At 41.2% G+C, this 21709-nt stretch overlaps 1 protein-coding gene across 1 annotated transcript; it reads left to right on the top strand.

Annotated features, from left to right (window-relative positions):
* The first annotated feature begins 6574 nt into the window (after window positions 1-6574).
* PSME2 (proteasome activator subunit 2) lies at window positions 6575-20146 on the top strand. Its single transcript, XM_073632758.1, has 11 exons — window positions 6575-6843; window positions 9708-9740; window positions 12778-12840; window positions 13394-13480; window positions 14439-14475; window positions 15360-15457; window positions 15541-15609; window positions 15835-15902; window positions 17138-17192; window positions 17345-17431; window positions 19969-20146. The coding sequence occupies exons 1-11, from the start codon at window positions 6796-6798 to the stop codon at window positions 20047-20049; spliced, it is 726 nt and encodes a 241-aa protein (XP_073488859.1). The 5' UTR covers window positions 6575-6795; the 3' UTR covers window positions 20050-20146.
* The last annotated feature ends 1563 nt before the right edge of the window (window positions 20147-21709 follow it).

Genomic DNA, 21709 nt, shown 5'->3' with positions numbered 1-21709 from the left:
GGCTCTCTACCGGCATGTGGAATGTCTTGGCCTCGCTGGACAGGGCGGTCAGCGGTAAGGTGCATATTACCGCTGACTCATGGTCCAGCAGGCATGGATAGGGACGTTACCTATCTTTCACCGTGCACTGGGTGACTCTTCTGGCAGCTGGGAAGGATGCAGGACAGGGTGCTGTAGTGTTGGAGGTTGTTCCGAAGTCACGTGGTATGTGACGTCACGCATAGGACAGGCACTCTATGCTGACTGGAGATTACGAGTTCGCCGCTCGTCAGAGATAAGGCACCTGTTTGATTAGTGTTATGTGAGTACTTTTATGCTAATAAAATGAAGCTTTTAGCCTACAATATTACACTGTTCTGGGACCTTCCTTTTTTCCATCTATATCCGCGCCCATTTTTTCAGCCCCTGTTTAACAGGGGCGTATAATTACAATTTTTGATGCAATACTTTGCAGCAGGGCTCATTAGTGCGCTCCAACTAGAGTATCTGTAAGGGGTTGCAGTGTTGTGGCACCAGCACCAGTGCCCAGGGCCCAATTTTTCAGCCCCTGTTTAACAGGGGCGTATAATTACAATTTTTTATGCAATACTTGCAGCAGGGCTCATTCCTGCGCTCCAACTAGAGTATCTGTGAGGGGTTGTAGTGTTGTGGCACCAGTGCCTAAGGCCCAATTTTTCAGCCCCTGTTTAACAGGGGCGTATAATTAAAATTTTTGATGCAATAGTTTGCAGCAAGGCTCATTCCTGCACTCCAACTATAGCATCTGTGAGGGGTTGCAGTGTTGTGGCATCAGTGCCTAAGGCCCAATTTTTCTGCCCCTGTCCAACAGGTGCATGTAATTACAATTATTGATATAATATTTCACAGCAGGGCCCGTTTCAGCGCCCACCAAGAGTAACTGTGAGGACTTACAGTGTTGTGGCACCAGCACCACCACCACCAAAGGCCCAATTTTTCTACCACTGTTCAACAATGGCATGTAATTACAATTCTTGATCTAATATTTCACAGCACGGCCCGTTCCTGCGCCCACCAAGAGTAACTGCGAGGGCTTACAGTATTGTGGCAACACCAACACCTAAGGCCCCAATTTCTGCAGAGTATATAGGGCAGGCCCCTACTTTCAAACATCCAACTTACAAACGACTCCTACTTGCAAACGGAAGGAGACAACAGGAAGTGAGATGAAATCTACCACTAGGAAGGGAAATTCTTTCCTGTAAGAGTTAATATGGGAAAAAACGTGTCTCCTCCTCACTGATGCTTTATCACCAATCCTTGTTTCACTAAAAACCCCAAATTTTCAAAAAACATTTGTGAGGTGAAATCTTCTGAAGAGGTGCACAGACAGCAAAACAAATGTTACGGGGGTGATAACCCTTCCCTATGTTTTCCAAAAAACTTAAAAATAGATTTTTTGGCTGGAGCTACACTTTAAAAATGTACCAGTTCAAAATTACAAACAGATTCTACTTAAGAACAAACCTGCAGTCCCTGTCTTGTTTGCACCGCCTGTATACTGCTGTTCAGAGTATATAGGGCCTGGGGGCCCCACGCCTTTCCTTTTTTAATTTGGGTGCAGGGTTCCCCTTAATATCCATACAAGACCCAAAGGGCCTAGTAATGGATTGGGGGGGTGGGGGGTACCCATGCCGTTTGTCTCACTGATTTTCATCCATATTGCCGGGACCCGATTTTACATTAAAGCCGCAACCAGTTATAAATGACTTTTATTGCTTTAGAAATGTCATTTTGTGCAGGGACAGTTCCAAACACGGGAAACACGTGCCACTTTACAGGCATACTATAGACACCCCCCAGGTACGATATTTAAAGGAATATTTCACTTTTTTTTTTTCACTTTAAGCATCATTAAAATCACTGCTCCCGAAAACGGCCATTTTTAAAACTTTTTTTTGCATTGATACATGTCCCCTGGGGCAGGACCTGGGTCCCCAACCCCTTTTTAGGACAATAACTTGCATATTACCCTTTAAAATTAGCACTTTTGATTTCAAACGTTTGAGTCCCATAGACTTTAATGGGGTTCTAAAGTTTGCGCAAACTTTCGGTCCGTTCGCAGGTTCTGGTGCGAAGCGAAGTGGGGGGTGTTCGGCTCATCCCTAGTTCTGACATGAGCTGTTAAATTTGAAACCAAAAAATCAAGAATCAAGAATCATGAATATATACTTCTGACATTGCAATCTGCAGCTCTTCTTTCCCCTCACTTCTGGGTCTCGCTGGCTTTGCTGGGGCATCGGGAGCCATTGGCTCCCAGTGCTGTCAATCAAAGCCAGGGACGCGGGAGCAGGGGGCGGGCCGAGTCCCGCTGTCTGTGGCAATGGATGCAGCAGTGAAGCTCGGGCGTGAGCACACACGAGTGCCCCTATGGGAAGTGGCTTCCATGGGGGCACTGGACAGAGGGGAGAGCCAGGAGCGCTGGCGCGGGACCCGAAAAGAGGAGGTTTGCGGCCGCTCTGTGCAATTCCATTGCACAGAGCAGGTAAGTATAGATATGTTTGTTATTTATTTATTTTTTTATGTATTCTTTTACAATCACTTTAAGCTTCTGAATATTTAGTGAGGATCACCTAATTAAATACTGTATATATACAGTATATATATATATATATATATAATTCATACAACAACAGTCTCAGAATAAAAGGCTAAACAATAAACCAATCAATGATCAATGTTGCCTTCCTATTGCCCTGCATACATTTTATAATATATCTTAAAGAGAAAAAAACACCCTATGGGTCATCTATATACATTGCAGGGATTTTAACAAATCTTGTTGCAGATTTCTACCTTTTGTTATTCTGAAGAAATAGCTGTTTGTTTGTTTGTTTGTATCCATATACAAGATAAATGTAAATGGGAGTGATTTCATAACGATCAAACAGCTGCTGCACTTGCAGGGTTCTAATAAGGAAAGTGGCAGGTTCTGCATCGCGTTAGATATGATTTTCCCTTCGGAGTATCCCACCAAAAATTATGTTTTTGTTGCAGGGAATGCCCAAAATCTGATTTGTATCTTAATGCAGATTTCAGGCAAAATAAGTAAGCCAATTACACAAGCAGGAATGACCATCTGTGTACAGAATGCCTCCAGGCTCCCATATTGCATTGCATTTTACAGAAAACGACAGAGCTGCAGATTGAAATGGAAAGGTATATTTTAAAAACATTTAATTACAATATGACTTTTTTTTATTTTTCCCAAGAAAATGGAGTTACCCTTAAATGTAAATACTTTTTTTTTTTAAATGGCTTTCTATGCATTCACGCAACCGCAAAATTCCACCTCTCTCCCCTTTATGTGCAGCTGGTGGCTCTGCACTCTCTTCCACGCCAACAACACCTAGGGCAGTGTTTCTCAAACTTTTATGTCTTGTAGCGCACCAAAAAGATCTAAAAAATTTTGCGCCACACCTGAAAAGATTTAACAATTTTTGTGATGAAGAACTTATTTATTTTTACATAAAAAAGGGGACAGACGCCTCCAAGTCTAAGACTCTTATCTCAATGTAGTTAGCAGTTGTATACAGTAATAACATAAAATTTATTAAAAGATTTAACTCACATGAGGGAGGAAGTATACAGGAAGTATACAGGCACATCATAGGTGCACAGGTGCTTCAGTGGTGCTGGTCATAGACGTGCGCACAGGGTGTGCTGGATGTGCCTGGGCACACCCTAATCATCTAGTGCGCATTGATATTATCACTCACGGGGAGATGGGAAAGATCTCCCTCTTACCGGCTCTGCCATAAGAGAGGTGCTTACGCACTTCTCTTTCACTGTGCCGCCAGGGAGATCAGTGTACCAGGGCTATATATATATATATATATATATATATATATATATATATATATATATATTTATATATATATATATATATATATATATATATATATATATATATATATATATATATATATATATATATATATATATATTTGGGGTGAACGCCCTAATGCAGGGGTGTCCAAACTTTTTTGAAAGAGGTCCAGATTTGATGAAGTGAATGTGCATGAGGGCCGACCATTTTGCCTGACATTCTTTGAACCATTAAAATTTGGTCTTAGTATGTTAGTCCGAGCACTAATACACTGCCCAACAAGAATTCTCTTGCCTTTGTGGCTGTGTGTGTTGAAGAGATGAGCTCGGGCATGTTATTTGGATATACCGTATTTATCGGCATATAACACGAACCTTCAATTTAAGAGGGAAGTTTCAGGAAAAAAATTAAATTTTAACTAAAGAACTGTGAAGCAAAATAAGGGTCAGTGCCCATAAATGCAGCCTAATCAGTGCCCATCTGCAGCCCCACCACTGCCATGAATCCAGCCCCACCGTTGCCATAAATGCAGACCCACCGTTGCCATGAATGCAGACCCACCGTTGCCATGAATGCAGACCCATCGTTGCCATGAATGCAGACCCACCGTTGCCATGAATGCAGACCCACCGTTGCCATGAATGCAGACCCATCGTTGCCATGAATGCAGACCCACCATTGCCATGAATGTAGACCCACCGTTGCCATGAATTCAGCCCCACCGTTGCCATGAATGCAGACCCACCCTTGCCATGAATTCAGCCCCACCCTTGCCATGAATGCAGCCTTACCATTGCCAGGAATGCAGCACCCCCATTGCCATGAATACAGGCTCACCATTGCCATCTGCAACCTCGGATGGGACAGGGAGGGAGAGGGACGAGCGCCAACAGATTACATACAGCAGAATCTGTTTTCTCGGCAGCTTCTTTAATACAAAGTCCCGCCTCCTATGATGGACAGAACAGTCGTCCAATGGCAGCACAGGAGACGGGACTTCCTATTACAGAGGGCGCCGTGTAAACAGGAAATTCATCTGTATGTATGGCACTCGTCCTGTCCCCTCCCTGTCCCCTCCAAGGCAGCCAGCATATATATCTTTTGTGGCCTCTGGTGCTCGGGGATTTATTGGGGGCCACAAAAAATATACATGTCCAAATTACCAGGTGGGCCATTCGAAACCGGAACGTGGGCCGCAATTGGCCCGCGGATCGGGCTTTGGACATGCCTGGCCTAATGCAATAGGCTGTGCACACCTATGGTGCTGGAGGGGCTGGCACAGAGGTTGCTACACAGGTACAGGGCGGTATAGGGCTCGGAGAGCTTGAGAAAGGAGAAAGGAGCCTCTCCGGGCTATTGCGCATGCTCTAAAAACACTTCCTCCCTGCGATCCACTCTCCGTTGGGCACTGCGTGTCACGCCACACTCCAACACAGACTGCTTGTCCTCCCACCCTGTCCCCTAGGTCTGACGGTCACTCTAATGCCCCGTACACACAGTCGGATTTTCCGATGGAAAATATGTGATAGGACCTTCTTGTCAGAAATTCCGACCGTGTGTGGGCTCCATCACACATTTTCCATCGGATTTTCCGACACACAAAGTTTGAGAGCTTGCTATAAAATTTTCCGACAACAAAATTCGTTGTCAGAATTTCCGATCGTGTGTACACAAATCCGACGCACAAAGTGCCACGCATGCTCAGAATAAATAAAGAGATGAAAGCTATTGGCTACTGCCCCGTTTATAGTCCCGACGTACGCGTTTTACGTCACCGTGTTCAGAATGATCGGATTTTCCAACAACTTTGTGTGACCGTGTGTATGCAAGACAAGTTTGAGCCAACATCCGTCGGAAAAAATCCTAGGATTTTGTTGTCGGAATGTCCGATCAATGTCCGACCGTGTGTACGGGGCATAACGGAGCCTGACCACTGTTAGAGTGACAGCTTCCCCAAGTATCCCATAGCACACAGCCGAAACTGCCCCGGCACACAGTTTGAGAAACACTGACCTAGAGCTATGGACGCCGGTGGTTGATGTCCCAGCTCCATGTGACTCAGACCTGATTGAAAATATAGATTTTTTCTTCAAGCCAAACCCAACATTTTAGCGGTGCACAGCAAATTTTTATTTTTATTTATACACTATAATATAGTGTATAAATATATAGTATATACACTAGGATAACAGACCTGGGACACCTTTGGGCACATAGTGCCCCCTCACCCTTCTGTCAGGCCCTGTTCCGAGCATCACCAGACTGTTCGGGTGACTCCCAGACAGCAGCTGGAGCTTTGTGGTCCCGTTACCGCATAGAAATCCATTTAAAAAAAAGTATTTGCGCTGAGGTTTCTTATAAAATGCACGCAGAAGCAAAGGGGAGGCAAAGTTCACATATGCAGCAGTGCTTGCCGCCCCTCTGAAAAGCAACGGCATGAATTATACATGCTTTTGAGGTGTGTGCCCATTTACTTGAACTGCCCACCTAATGCAATAGGGGATAACTTTTGCTGTGGCATGTGTACACCCCTGGCCGTCTGCCTTAGCAGCTTAGGAGAGACGTAAAAAAGTGACTTAACCGCCTTGTCTTTAACGTCACCAATCACAAGTGTAATTGAGCCCCTAAAGTTGGTTTATTATTTATCCTTTCCTTTCTGTTCCTAGACCATTAAATGATATGCTTGCACAGCATGTGTACAATCGGTTTAGAGCTGGAAAGTCCCTTTTGTTAAGCACTCCCATACCCGCCTTCCTCTAAACAGCACGGTTTATTTAAAGAGAAACTGAAAGTATCTCAGACCAAGCAAGAAAAGGCAGACCAGACGAGTGTAGGAAAGGCCCGAACACAGAAAAAAAAAAGAATACAAAAGAGATCTTGGTGGAAGAAGTGACCATAGGACAGTCCAGATACAGGGACAAGCAAGAGGCCTTAGAAAACCTGCAGACATGTCTAAAGCGTGCACTCTGAAGATTAGTCCTGCCAACAAGGAAAAGGTAAGTGTGTGTTAATGCAGATTTTAGGCCAGCAGTAGATGTCTGAGAGTGGGAGCTTTTAGAACTTATCTAAACAGAAGAGATTTAGGAATTTTCAAGAAATAGTGTCCTGGAAATGTTCTTTTTCACCTATCGGTTGTGATGTATGGAAACCCTTTCAGGCCCAGTACTTAGATCAGGAAGTTGCCGTACATTAAGTACATAAAGCAGGCCTAGATTAAGGCTGATAGTACAATGACTGGCATTTTCAGGGCTTTCCACACCTGGTAATGCCTAAAGAAGCCTACTTACAAAGTAATGTCATAAAAAGTCATCTACATATACTTCATATTTTAAGAGGAACAGGTTTGCTGACTCATCCCTTTAAGCACGGACATTTTTTTTTTCAGCGACATTTTATTGAGTGTTAAGAAAGTACCGTAACAATAAAGAATGTCAAACAGATAAATGATAAATCCCGATATACAGAAGTTATGAAAAAATCGATCAATACAACGCAGAATAAACAGCCTAAAAAGAATAAAGCCTAAAAATAAAAAGACACAGGGAACAAGACAATGACGAGGAATACTACGTGACATCTAAGCAGAATCTTAAGGCGACTTTCCAACTGGACTAGTCCGACGGAACTAATCCGTCGGACTATCCGACCATGTGTGGGCTTCATCAGACCTTCAGCTGATTTTTTCTGTCGAAAATCAGACAGACTTTAGATTTGGAACATGTTTCAAATCTTTCCGACGGACTCGAGTCCGGTCGAAAAATCTGTTCGTCTGTATGCTAGTCCAACGGACAAAAAAGGACGCAAGGGCAGCTATTGGCTACTGGCTATGAACTTCCTTGTTCTAGTCCCTTCGTACGTCATCACGTTCAAACCAATGGACTTTCCAACGGACTGTAGTCCGTTCGAGTGTGGGCAAGTCCGGTCGTTTGAAAGTCCGTCGTAACTCCATTGAAAGTCCGTCGGAAAGACTGTCGGACCTTTGATGCTGAAAAGTCCGCTCGTGTGTATGCGGCATAAGGCTCCATTCACAGCTGAGCGTAGTGATTTACTGGCGTTTTTCTGGGTTTTTTTAAGCTTTTTTTTGCAGATTTTTAAAAGCCTTTTTAAAGCGATTTAAGTGTTTTACAGCTTCAAGCGTTTTCGTTTAGCCAATAGAAAGCACTAGGTGAGGAGGGGGAGAGGAAATTATGGGTGCTGAGCTGCTGTTTTAGCCCAAAACAAGCGAAAAAAAAGCTTGTAAAATGCTCAAGTCAGGTGTTTCTATTGAAGTCTATGGGGCCAAAAATGCTTGTAATCTGCCAAAAAGAAGCTAATGTACTTTTTTAAGCTACAGGCGTTTTGCTTCAGGCGACAGAACACCTGAAGCAAGATGTGAACAGGGGCCATCGAAATGAATGGGATTTGGCTTGTTGAGCGTTTTAGCGCTTCAAGCAGAAAATCACTCAGGTGTGAACAGGGCCTAAAGTTGCCCATACACTGCACAATCTGATTGAACAATCCCCTTTAGATCTACCATCATCAACAATATAGTACAAGGGACTGCCAGATTGGATGCAAAATAATTGTTTCGGTTTGTTCTCTTATTATATAGCTTTGGTAAATCTAAAGGAGATTGGACTGACCAATCAAATTGTATAGCGTGGGGCCAGCCTGAAGGAAATTGCACAGAGATTGTATAGTGTTCAGGCTAAAGAGGAGCTCCAGGCTCTTTCAGAAAATAAATAAAAGTCAGCAGCTACAAATACTGCAGCTGCTGACTTTTAATATTAGGACACTTACCTGTCCAGGGATCCAGTGATGTCCTCACTCGAGCCAATTCTTCAATCAGCTTTGGGTGCAGGCGCCGGCATCTCAAGTAAGGCAAACGGGAAGTGAAGCCTTGCGACTTCACAGCCTGTTTCCTACTGCGCATGCGCAAGTCACGCCTTGAGAATGGTCCTGTAGTCTTCTGGGACCTGTGATGTGTCCCAGAAGACTGCAGGGGAAGGAGGGGGGCCCAATTGTCAAAACCAGGTACCCGCTCCTCCCCTCACAAGTGCCAAATGTGGCAGTGGATGGGGGGTGCAAACAAGTGGAGCTTTCCCCTTTGTGGTGGATATCTGCTTTAAGAAAAAGATATTTAGCACTAGCAAGCTGCATATTGTCAGCTTGTTCATATTGATTCATTCTCAACCACTGGTCTATCTACATGTATATCTATATGTACTGACATATCTAATATACAAATGTTTTGCATTCATATTCTTGCCTGCACTGGGTTGTCAAAGGTCAGTCATTAAAATGCTGAGCTGGCAGACCTGCCATGTCAGTTAAAATACTGACACGTATAAAGCTACATTTATACATAATCTGCCATGTTACTTATGTGTAGCTTGATTCACGTTATCCAATAACATTTGTTATTGGAGAACTCAGACCTTTGATTGAAGAAGTACTAACCACATAGATTAATGATATTCTGTGTATAGATACTCTATACACTGCAATCTGACTGTGCAACTGCAATCTCCTATAGATCACCTAACTATGTAATATAAGAGCCTGTGTGTTTGAATAGAAATTGATTGGATTGTATAGTTTTGGTAAATGTAAATGTGATTGTGCAAGGATTGTACAATCAGATTTTAGTGTGTATGACCACTCTTTGGGTGAAACAGGTTACGCTACCAAAAAGAATTTCCTCTAAAGGACTGCAAAGCACAATATGCCAATATGCAAATGGTATGTCATAACTTTCAACACAGGGCCACGTAAAATGTTTTAAGGTTGTAGGTAACTCTCTGGTTGTCTAATATCATTTACAAAAAAATTAAAGAGCCCAGTACCACGGAAAAAAACATCTTTCATTTCTATTTTACAGGTGGATGGATTCTGTACAAACCTTTACAATCAGGTAACTTTAACAGTGATGTAAAGTTCATTTTCATTTATTATATGCCACGAGTAAGACTATAAAGCCCTGGGGCCCAGCCTGTAGCATGGAGGCCGTATGCCGTCTTTAGGTACATATTGTGCAGCCTTCAGGGCCCCTGCAGACTGCAGTCTGTGTTTAGGTGTGTACTCAGGCCAGTAAAGGAGAAATATTCTTTGGTTTCAAAAAAGTGCATTTACTTGACTTATTTCTTTTATCTCACATTTTCTGTGTTCTTTATCCCTTTCCTCTTTTTTATATATTTTTTTCTTTTTGTAATATATCTTGCTGGAAGAAATATTACATGGGAGACACATCATTTAAGGGGACACAAATGTGGAAGTGTTGATTTGTTGGCTGTAATAGTGATCAGCTTCATGTAATGTGTCTGCAGTCTATTAGTGTCTTCTGAAGCTTGTCTCCATTCTTCCACTTCTATGGCATGCCCGTAGTCTCTGACCAGTGGCAGCCCGTCCATTAGGGGTGCAGGGCCTCCGCCCCCCTAATCCATGTGCCCGGTCCCTAATCTACATGCAGGGCATCTGGACACATGGATTCCAATGGGGTTTTTTTTGTGTTTTTTTTTAGAAGCACGTGATTAAAGCCAGAGGCTCTAATTGGCTTCAAAAAAGTGTCAGCTTGGGGCGCAGAGCACTGCGCCCTGAGCCCACCCAGTTGTGTGACAATAGCATATTATTATTCCACTATTGTCTTCCTGCTTCTCCTCCTGGCCAATCAGGAAGCGGGTCTTAAGACCCAATTGGCCGAGAGAAGAAGCAATCGTATTGGCCGTCGAGGGAAGCCACCGAGGACGAAGCTGCTGTGAAGCCGGAGACGCAGGGTAAAGCCGCCGCCATGGAGGAGGAGACGCAGGAAGGAGCCGAAGCTGCTAGATGGGGTAAGTGCGGGGCTGATGGGGGGACGGGTGAGTGACCGACCCGGGGATGGCGATGGGTGTCTCATTTGCTGCCCCCCCAAAATATACAGCACCAGCCGTCACTGTCTCTAACCATCTACTGTTGCATGCCTGCGGCCTGATCTCAGGGGGCCCTCCATGTCAAGTATTGACCAGCACAGCTTTAGCGGATGAGGGTTATGTTTTTCGACACATCTTTCTTCAATGATTTAACAAATATAATAGATTATTATAAGCCTGTAAATTAATCAGCCTGAAAAGTTAAAGACTGACTTTGCACTTGTGCATTACGGTAACATATTATAAAACAAGCTTTTTGCATGTTAATGCTCAGTACTGTTTGTGTTGTTTTGCCTTTTTAAAATGTCACTCCTGAAGCCACACATACAGTATCTCACAAAAGTGAGTACACCACTCACATTTTTGTAAATATTTTATTATATCTTTTCATGTGACAACACTGAAGAAATTGCACTTTGCTACAATGTAAAGTAGTGAGTGTACAGCTTGTATAACAATGTAAATTTGCTGTCCCCTCAAAATAACTCAACACACAGCTGTTAATGGCTAAACCCCTGGCAACAAAAGTGAGTACAACTCTAAGTGAAAATGTCTAAATTGAGCCCAAAGTGTCAATATTTTGTGTAGCCACCATTGTTTTCCAGCAAGACCTTAACCCTCTTGGGCATGGAGTTCACCAGAGGTTCACATGTTGCCACTGGATTCCTCTTCCGCCCCTCTATGACGACATCACAGAGCTGGTGGATGTTAGAGACCTTGCACTCCTCCACCTTCCATTTGAGGATGCCCCACAGATGATCAACAGGGTTTAGGTCTGGAGACATGCTTGGCCTGTCCATCACCTTTACTCCCAACTTCTTTAGCAAGGTAGTGGTCATCTTAGAGGTGTGTTTGGGGTCATTATCATGTTGGAATTCTGCCTTGTGGCCCAGTCTCCAAAGAGAGGGGATCATGCTCTGCTTCAATATGTCGAAGTACTTGTTGCCATTCATGGTTTCCTCAATGAACTGTAGCTCCCCAGTGCCAGCAGCACTCATGCAGCCCCAGACAATGACACTTCCACCACCATGCTTGACTGTAGACAAGACACACTTGTCTTTGTACTCCTCACCTGGTTGCCACCACACACGCTTGGCACCACAGGACATAATTCCAGTAATCCCTGTCCTTGTCTTCATCAAACTGTTTTCGGGCTTTCTTGTGCATTATGTTTAGAAGAGGCTTCCTTCTGGGATGACAGCCCAAGACAGACCAATTTGATGCAGTGTGCGGTGTACAGTCTAAGCACTGACAGGCTGACCCCCCCACCCCTTCAACCTCTGCATCAATGCTGGCAGCACTCATACGTCTATTTCCCAAAGACAACTTCTGGATAGGATGCTGAGCACGTGCACTCAACTTCTTTGGTTGAACATGGCGAGGCCTGTTCTGAGTGGAACCTGTCCTGTTAAACCTCTCTATGGTCTTGACCACCATGCTGCAGCTCAGTTTCAGGGTCTTGGCAATCTTCTTATAGCCATCTTTATGTAGAGCAACAATTCTTTTTTTCAGATGCTCACAGAGTTCTTTGCCATGAGGTGCCATGTTAAACTTCCAGTGACCAGTATGAGAGAGTGAGAGTGATAACACCAAATTTAACACACCTGCTCCCCATTCACACCTTAGACCTTGTAACACTAACGAGTCACATGACACCGGGGAGGGAAAATGGCTAATTGGGCCCAATTTGGACATTTTCACTTAGGAGTGTACTCACTTTTGTTGCCAGCAGTTTAGACATTAATGGCTGTGTGTTGAGTTATTTTGAGGGGACAACAAATTTACACTGTTATACAAGCTGTACACTCACTACTTTACATTGTAGCAAAGTGTCATTTCTTCAGTGTTGTCACATAAAAGATATAATAAATTATGTACAAAAATGTGAGGGGTGCACTCACTTTTGTGAGATACTGTATATATACACAGCAATAAGATAAACATTCACAATGCATTGTCACAGAGCTCTATGAAGCAAAAATAAAGTTAATGTTATCCACTAGAATTATGTTGTGACGCTCATAACTTTTCTTCTCTCTGCAGGTCCAAAAGTTCTTATCTGATTTTGTCCCAGAGAAAATTCACTACTTGGATAGTCTGTTGAAGGTATAAATAATGAACTGCAGAATGAATTGGGGTTCATTGTCTCTTTACGTTGTTTGCGTGTGTGCAGTAAACAGAAAAAGCTTCGCGTTTTGACTTCTAAATCCAACTTTTAGCAGTCTAAAAGTATTTTCCTCAATATGTTTACAACATAATATCATTGAGAGTTTAGTTCATCTGAATATATTTGAGATTTTGGTGAAAAATATTACATTTTTTTATCTATTGAGATTGTGGTTACAACATCTCTACCCGTGAGTTCTTGGGTCTAATTACCATTATGAAGGGATTCCACTTGTTTTTAATTAATTTTATATTACACCCAGAAGTGAATGGCAGCATCCAGGGTGGATGGGAGCAGAGCCAGGATCTATATTGTGGAGATATTGTCACCATAGGCTTCAGGAGGTATAAGCAAGTCGGGGGTAATTCTTTTACTAGGTTCCGCCAATAAATATTAAATAGTTTTTGGGTTAACTTCCTTATAGGTTGTCCCAAATATATGAACTTTATAAAGTTGCAGTCCAGGTGACTTGATAATTTTCTCCTCTCTCAGAGTGACCTCTTCAATGTCAAGGATCTGACTTCACTTCATGCTGAGTTGAATATTCCTATTCCTGACCCTCCTTCTCAAGAATCTGAGGTGAGAGACATAAAAGAGTAAAAAATAAATGGAAAACCTAAGCTGGTCAATTAGCAGCTACATTGTCAGCCTGCCATGCATGCTCCTTCAGTTGGCCATTGGGCTGCAGACCTTCCAAACTTTTAGTTTTGGATAGAGTCAGTAAGGAAGAAAACTTGCAAGGGGAGATTTCATGTCCCTAAGATACAACAAGAAAAAATAATGAAAAAAATTGCCTTTCAATGGGGTTGATTTACTAAAAACTGTAGTGTGCAAAATCTGGTGCAGCTGTGAATGGTAGCCAATCAGCTTCTAATTTCAGCTTGTTCATAAAGCCCATGTTCAGATCGGGCCATTTTGAAATGCGATTTGCATGTCAAATCGCCGGCTATTGCTGGCAACGGCACAACGGCAATTCCTAAAAGCAGTTCCTGTGCTACTTTTGGCGACTTCAGGGCATGAACCCGCACAGATGTCTGTCAAATCCCCCTCGAAGTTGGACTGCATTGCCGGTTTGAAATCGTGCAGCTGAACTCGCATGATTTCAAACCTGCCCTCAATGTGAACCTAGGCTTAAGCTTTGACAAAAAAAAAAAAAATGGTAACTGACTGGTTTCTATGCAGAGCTGCACCAGAATTTGCACTCTCCAGTTTTAGTAAATCAACTCCACTGTCACCGGAGCATGCAATCCCAGTGGAAGGTTTCTCCAGTCATTTCTTCCACTCCACAACAAAGCCCCATTGGGATAAAAACAATTTAAGAAAAATCTCCCCAGTGGGGAAACAAACTGCAATAAAAATCTGATGGAAGTTCTAACCTTTCCTCTCTCAAACCAAAATATTTTTAATTTTAATACTTAGACATAAACCTGGGTACAAACCCATGGAGGTAATGCTTATTACAGCCATGCTCAAGCTTCTGTTAAATTATGTCTTATTTGTTTTTTAAACACTTGAACAAAGTATATTTTCATTTCAGGATTCTAAAATGGAAACCGATAAAGAAGAAAAGAAAGGTAACGTATGTCCCTTCAGTCTTTCTAGTTCTGTATTAAAGAATCTGTACACACTTACCTTATTTGGTGTTTGCTAAATACTGGAGGAGTATATCTCTTTTTCAGTTTCTTATTTCGCTCAGCAGCTCAGTGAGATCTATGTACTTGAGTTCTTGGGTAGGCATGAGGTTTTGTTCATGCCAACCATGGTTTCAAATTTTTGAAACATTCCCTGAAACCACGGCGAACTGAACTTTGGCAGATTTGCTCATCTCTATTCCTGGGTCTGCACATCTACCCACCAAGATCCACCCACTAAATGGAAGCAGTCATTCATCGTTTGAGTGGAATTACACTTAAAAAGATTTTTTTGTGGTCAGTTTTGCACATATCATTTTGCTACTAAGGCTGGCCATAGACAGAGGAAATTTATTTCCTGCAGGAAAACATTTTGCTTGATTCCCCCCTCCACACAGACAGTGTGGACAGGGGGATCCCTCCCACAGAGCCATTGTGTTCTCCTGGCGGGGGGTGGGGGAAGCCCTCTCCGTCGGGCGAACACACTGATTATTGCTAGCAGCTATAACAGCTGCTAGCAATAATCGCATGCAAAATTCGGCAGGCTGATCTATCAATCAACTTGGGTACATTCAGCCTGCTCATTCATGGTTTGAATCTCGGCTGGTTTCTGCGTCTATGACTGGCTCAAGATGTGCTAACACATCTACTGGCTTTTACAACACACACACACACACTGCTAATTAGATGCAAGAGACAAAACATTAGACCCATAAGAGGCGAGGATCTGACTTCCCCTACCAGGTTCCACCTACAACAAAAATAATGCATTTGGGTTGATTGCAAATATGTTTGCTATGCTGACTTTGATTTTCTGGTTTACACAGCTCCTAAATGTGGATTCTTGAAGGAAAATGAAAAGATTCATAAAATCCTGAACACTGTCCTACCTGAGATAAGAACTCTGCGTGAGGGATGTGCACTGGTAAGGCTGTGATAGAAATCAGTGGCCTGTGAAAAGTGAATGCAAATGACAAAAATCTGATATCAGCAGTTTATTTCTTGTAGATTATCACTTGGATCCATCATGTCATTCCAAAAATTGAGGATGGAAATGACTTTGGAGTTTCAGTACAGGTATGCAATTGTTTGTATATTCTGATACAGAGTGCTTTATTTTATGTTGGCAGTTTAAAAGATTACATTTCATAGCAATGACATATAGATAAAATGTATATATATACAGTAGATAAAATGTGTTATTCAACAATCTACAGATTTTTTTTTTACTGTAAACATCTACAAATAGCTGGTCATTTTACAAACTTTCTTACATGTTATTTCTTTCTTTAAACATAAAAGGAAAAAGTCTTAGAACGTGTTACAGCCATAAAAACCAAAGTAGAAACCACTCAGACTAACATCAACAAGTAAGTATATACAAATATATACCTATAAAACTTGATTTGACATTTAATAACCTTCTAGCCTTTCATCCTTTACCATAGGAGCTTGAAAAGGAGGAGGTGGCAGTTGCTTAAAACAGAACTAGACCCACTGGTATAACTGCTTGCCAAAAGAAAGCTCAAGTTAGAAATTGCCCATAAATGTTAAATCCTTAAAGTCCAGCTCCAGGAAAAAAATAAAAAATCCCTGCATTGGAAAGGTTAATTGCTTGTTATGTTTAGGGGATTAATGCAAATAGGAAAGATGGATTTTTAAGGTGCCAGAACACAAAACCATCAATTAAAAAAATATACTATTTTATTACAATATCTAAAAAGATTAAGAATATGATAAAAACTATACAGAGGAACAGTATTGTACACCGCTTTCCTTTACATAGTACCCACGGTATACAACCCCCAGTTTGCAATGGTGAAGAACATTTTGACCAACTTCATGATCAATGAAAAAATGTCTAGCACACTACTTGATTCCTATTCAAAATTTCTCGAAGTATGGTCACTCTGGTGGTCTTATGCTCTCCCCACTCTGGATCCAAAAGGCCTGGGCCTCTTCTATTGTCTTTACATACATTTCCCCAGCCTGTAGGATTCCTCTTTCCCCCCTCCCCCTTCTCCTCCCCCCCCTTCTTTTTTTTCCTCATGCCCTCATTTTACCATGGCAGAATAGGGATTTATCCAAAAATGGGGGGGGGGGGGGGTAGATAGTTTTGTCATTATATATAATTTTATGGCCAATTAACCGAAAATGATACCAGGCTTGTTTTGTTAGTTGGTAGAGCTGTGACACATGATTGTACCTTTTGACTTGCAGCCTACCTTCTGGGACCTAAGGAGAGTTGATCATTGAATATGTTGTTTGGAAGCTGAATAGTCAGTATATTCAATGGTGGGTTTTAGTATGCTTGGCAAAAGAGAAGGGTTATTTTTAGTACATTCCTGTTTATAGACTTTAAAAAACAGCAGTAAAAAATAAATAAATAAATATAATAATAATAATAATAATAATAATAATAAAAAAAAAAAAATATATATATATATATATATATATATATATATATATATATATATATATATATATATATATATATATATATATACACACATAGTTTATATTTATATATACATATATATCCATTTCCCAAATGTATCCATTAGAAAATATCCATTATACTTGTGTACTGTTTTGCCTCTTTTAGGTATTTCACAGAACGAGGAGATGCTGTTGCTAAAGCTTCAAAGGAAACGCATGTGGTGAGAGACTGTATATTTCAGACTTTGATCTCCTGTTTTCCTTTATTTTACATTATTATGTTTGTCATTCTAAATCATTTTTATTCCCTGTATTATTTTTTCTTCTGCCTCTCATTTTCTTGATCTCTTTTTTTTTTTTTTTTTATTTCTAGATGGACTACAGAGCCCTGGTCCATGACAAAGATGAAGGTGCCTTTGTAGAGCTAAGATTAGCTCTCATTGAAGTGAGAAATATCTACGTGAGTTTCATATTTTTCTAATAAGAGGCTCTGATTCATTACTTACATATTAATCAAAGCATCTTTTGTTATTACTGATGACAATTAATTCGATTCTGGCTAGTGTTCTCACCAGTCCTGTACTGGTAGAATAAAAGGTAGAATAATGTTTAGTTGCCATATGAAACAAGAACAGTGTTTCCTTTTAACGCCAGCAGGCTAAAGGGCATGGGGCCCATTTAATAAGTACTTTTTTTTACTTTTTAAGTGCACAAACAAAAAGTTAGTAAGCAATACACCTCTGCAGTACATACCCAGTTCCTCATATTTCATACATTTTAAAGACCCTGCTGTTGATTTGCCAGAAATGGGATTGTAAACCCTCATGGTTTTTCACCTTAATGCATTCTATGTATTAAGGTGAAAAACCTTCTGTAGTGCTGCAGCCCCCCAGCCCCCCATTTTACTTACCTGAACACTGTCATCCTCCGGCTGGGAACGAGAACACCAGCTCTAGCTGGTGTCTCGTGTCCTGATTGGCTAGATTGATAACAGCGCAGCCATTGGCTCCCACTGCTGTCAATCAAATCTAATGATGCGGCGCTGCGGGGAGGGGGAGCGTGCCCGCACGGGTGTCCACCTTAGGAGAGCCTTCTCCAATATGGACACTCGATGTGGGGAGGAGCCACCAGCGCCGATGAGGGACCCCAGAAGACAATGATCGGGGCCACTCTGTGCAAAACGAACTGCACAGTGGAGGTAAGTATGACATGTTTGTTTTTTTTGTTTAAACATGGGTTTACAACCCCTTTAAGCACTGGAATGTGAAGTGGGTGGTTTAATATCTATCTCCCCTCTGTCATTTTATGGAAATGCTTGGTTAACTCGAACCTCAATCTATACCGGGATACTTACAAAAACCAGGGTTGCAAAAGAAAATTTGACAAAGAGTGGGCATGCTGGCTTGAGGACCCATTAACAGCTGTGGACCCAGCCCCCTAATACCCGTTAAGAGTTGCTGTGGGCTTCTTCCATTGTCCCTACCTTCTCGGTTACCGTGGTCTTTCCTTTCACAGGAGGCTGCCCACTTACATTTCAGATGGTGCCATAAACTGGTATATGAGCCCCTTGTTAAGTACAGCTTCTGTTAGTAGTATGGGTGTTTGTGTTCTTTGTTATGCACAAGTGCCTGGGTTGGTTCACTAGGAGTATGTGACAACTTTTTTCGATCTGAAAAATCAATATAAAAAAGATTTCTATCATCTATCTATCTCTGATTTGGCTTATGTCTAAGTACAGGAACAAAGACCTAGTCAAAACCTGTGAAGAATCCTTCTAAGCCTCATATTGGGCACTCTAGTGATGGGCAGCCTCCTTGACCAATAGGAAGATTTAGGAGATAGGAGGGTCAGGCCAAACTCAATGTTTACAGGAAAAGCTACATCAGCTGCCTTTAAGTATGTGTCTGTTGATCATTTTGATATGTGTTTTTCACTGATGATAAGCCTATGTACAGTATTTATCATCATATGGTGGGACAGAATTGCCAAGGTTTGGGACAGGTCTGCTTTAGGTAGAGAAATCTTTGGTGCATGAATCTGAACCTTCACACGATATTTAGTTCTAAAATCAGATGTCATAATTTCTCTGTCCTATTTCAAAAAGAACTTGCAAACAAGCCATGGATCACTGATTGGTAAAAATGTAACTTAACCACATGGCAAGAGGTGGGGGTGGATTTGCTTAGTAGGCATTAAAACAGGAGGGGTTTGTGCTGTTGGTTAAGCTTTGTGGGTATAGGGAGAGGCACAGAGGTGCTGGTGGTATACTCTAATGATAATGTTATATTTCAATACTTCACCACTATTATGCATCCTATGTTGCTACCAAGTTATCTAACCATGCAAACTTTCAGAACTGTGTCTGCATGCACTCATTCAAACTAAAATGTATTAACTCCCTAATTAGCTCCCTAATTAGCTCACATCTTCAAAGGTACTTTAGCCTATTGGAATCTTGCATCAACTGTGGTGGTAATAGATGTGTCATAATCACCACCATTTTAATGGATGCCGCCACTACTCCCCATAGAAACTGCTACCTGAAATGTACGGTCTGATATAGTTTCACAGTAGGTAATGTTGAATAAAGACAATAGTCCATCCTGTTCAACCTGTGTGGGTGCATGGGTGTCAGCGTCTATAAGTATTTTCCATATCCCTGTATGTTGTGTTCTTTAAAATACACATCCAAGAGTCTTTTAAAAATATCCATACTCCCCGCTGCCACCACCAATTGTGGAAGAGAGTTCTACAGTCTTATTGCCCTGACAGTGAAAAAACCCCTGTTAGGGAAAAACTGACTAAAGAGCAATAATTTAAAAGGTATTGCACACTGATTACTGTTATGGATAGCTACAGATTATTTAAAAAATTTTGCTTTTCACTTTAAATGCCAACCACTAGTGGGTTTAATTTAGGTGCTATGTAAAATAATCAAGTACTGTTTCTAAACACCTTTTTTTTTGCAGATAATACAAATATTTGTTTCTGTTTCAGGTTGAAATTTTTGATATTATTTACAAAAACTTTGAGAAAATCTCAAACCCTAAAGGAGAGGAGAAAAGCCCAATGTATTGACCTTAATCCAGGATGCCTCCTACGTACTACATTCTCCCAGAATGTTCTGTTTCCTATTTGTACACTGTAAACAAATACAATAAAATGAGCTTCAGAAGACTGTGACATTCATTTTGAAATATGATTATTTCATATGTGGTATACACTGAATGACTTTAGTATAGGACTACCTAAGCAATCATAAAGGTCAAATCACAGAAGGGTTAAAGTGTGTGTGTATATATATATATATATATATATATATATACCGTATATATATATATATATATATATATATATATATATATATAATGACATAATGTACACATTTTTCTCTTTAATATGGTCAAACCTAAAAATTATTATATGAAAAAAAATGATATACACAAATACAGTATCTCACAAAAGTAAGTACACCCCTCACTTTTTTGTAAATATTTTATTCTATCTTTTCATGTGACAACACTGAAGAAATGACACTTTGCTACAATGTAAAGTAGTGAGTGTACAGCTTGAATAACAGTGTAAATTTGCTTACAAATATAAATATAGCGCTCGCAAACACAATAAGTGAAAATATGTTAATTAAAAAAGAGAAACAGTCCAAATAAGGTGACTAAAGGTGCTCCAATCCAAAGTGAAGGAAATATAAGATGCTTCAGAAAAATTCAGGTGTGCAACACCCCCTCATATATCCCGACTCACCGGATCAGAAGGACCCCCAGCTTTTCAGTCTGGTGGGTCATTTAAAGCTTGGTAAAGATATCCTGGGATGGTGGATATGGTGATAGATCATCAGGTCCAGAATTCCTTTATGAAGTTTCTCAGCCAGAAAAAACAGGTACCCAGAAGTAAAAAGAAGGGAACTGATAGTGACGTACTATTAAAAAAGGTTTTATTATAAAAGGGAGTGGGGGTACTTACAAAAAGTAAGATAAAACAAGCCTCAAACATGGAGCTGTGGGTGTAAAAACGCCGTTCCTGGCATGCGTTCCACAGGACCGGAAGTGACCTTAGTGATACCCGAAAAAGGACCTTGATGACGCCCCGTGGGCGGGCGAAACGTTGACGCTAATTACGGTATCACTGAGGTCACTTCCGGCAGCAAGGCGTACCTGATCCTGCACTATATGTAAGTTATACAGTCGGCAAGCAGTTAACCACTTAAGGACTGAGCCTCTTTTTGAGATGTGTTGTTTACAAGTTAAAAACAGTTTTTTTGCTAGAAAATTACTTAGAACCCTCAAACATTATACATTTTTTTTCTAACACCCTAGAGAATAAAATGGCGGCCGTTGCAATACTTTCTGTCACACCGTCTTACAAGCGCACTTTTTTTGGAGAAAATACACTTTTTTGAATTAAAAAATAAGACAACAGTAAATGTTATGCTGAGTAAATTGATACCCAACATGTCACGATTCAAAATTGCGCCCGCTCGTGGAATGGCGACAAACTTTTACCCTTAAAAATCTCCATAGGCGACTTTTAAAAAATTCTACAGGTTGCATGTTTTGAGTAACATAGGAGGTCTAGGACTAGAATTATTTCTCTCCCTCTACCGATCTCGGCGATACCTCACATGTGTAGTTTGAACACCGTTTTAATATGCAGGCGCTACTCAAGTATGCGTTCACTTCTGCACGTGAGCTCGGCAGGACAGGGCACGTTTTTTCTTATT

The sequence above is a fragment of the Aquarana catesbeiana genome, linkage group LG01 (genome assembly GCF_042186555.1).
Source record: "Aquarana catesbeiana isolate 2022-GZ linkage group LG01, ASM4218655v1, whole genome shotgun sequence".
Lineage (NCBI taxonomy): Eukaryota > Metazoa > Chordata > Amphibia > Anura > Ranidae > Aquarana > Aquarana catesbeiana.
The sequence above is the reverse complement of the archived record's forward strand: the minus strand, read 5'-3'. Positions and strand labels throughout refer to the sequence as shown.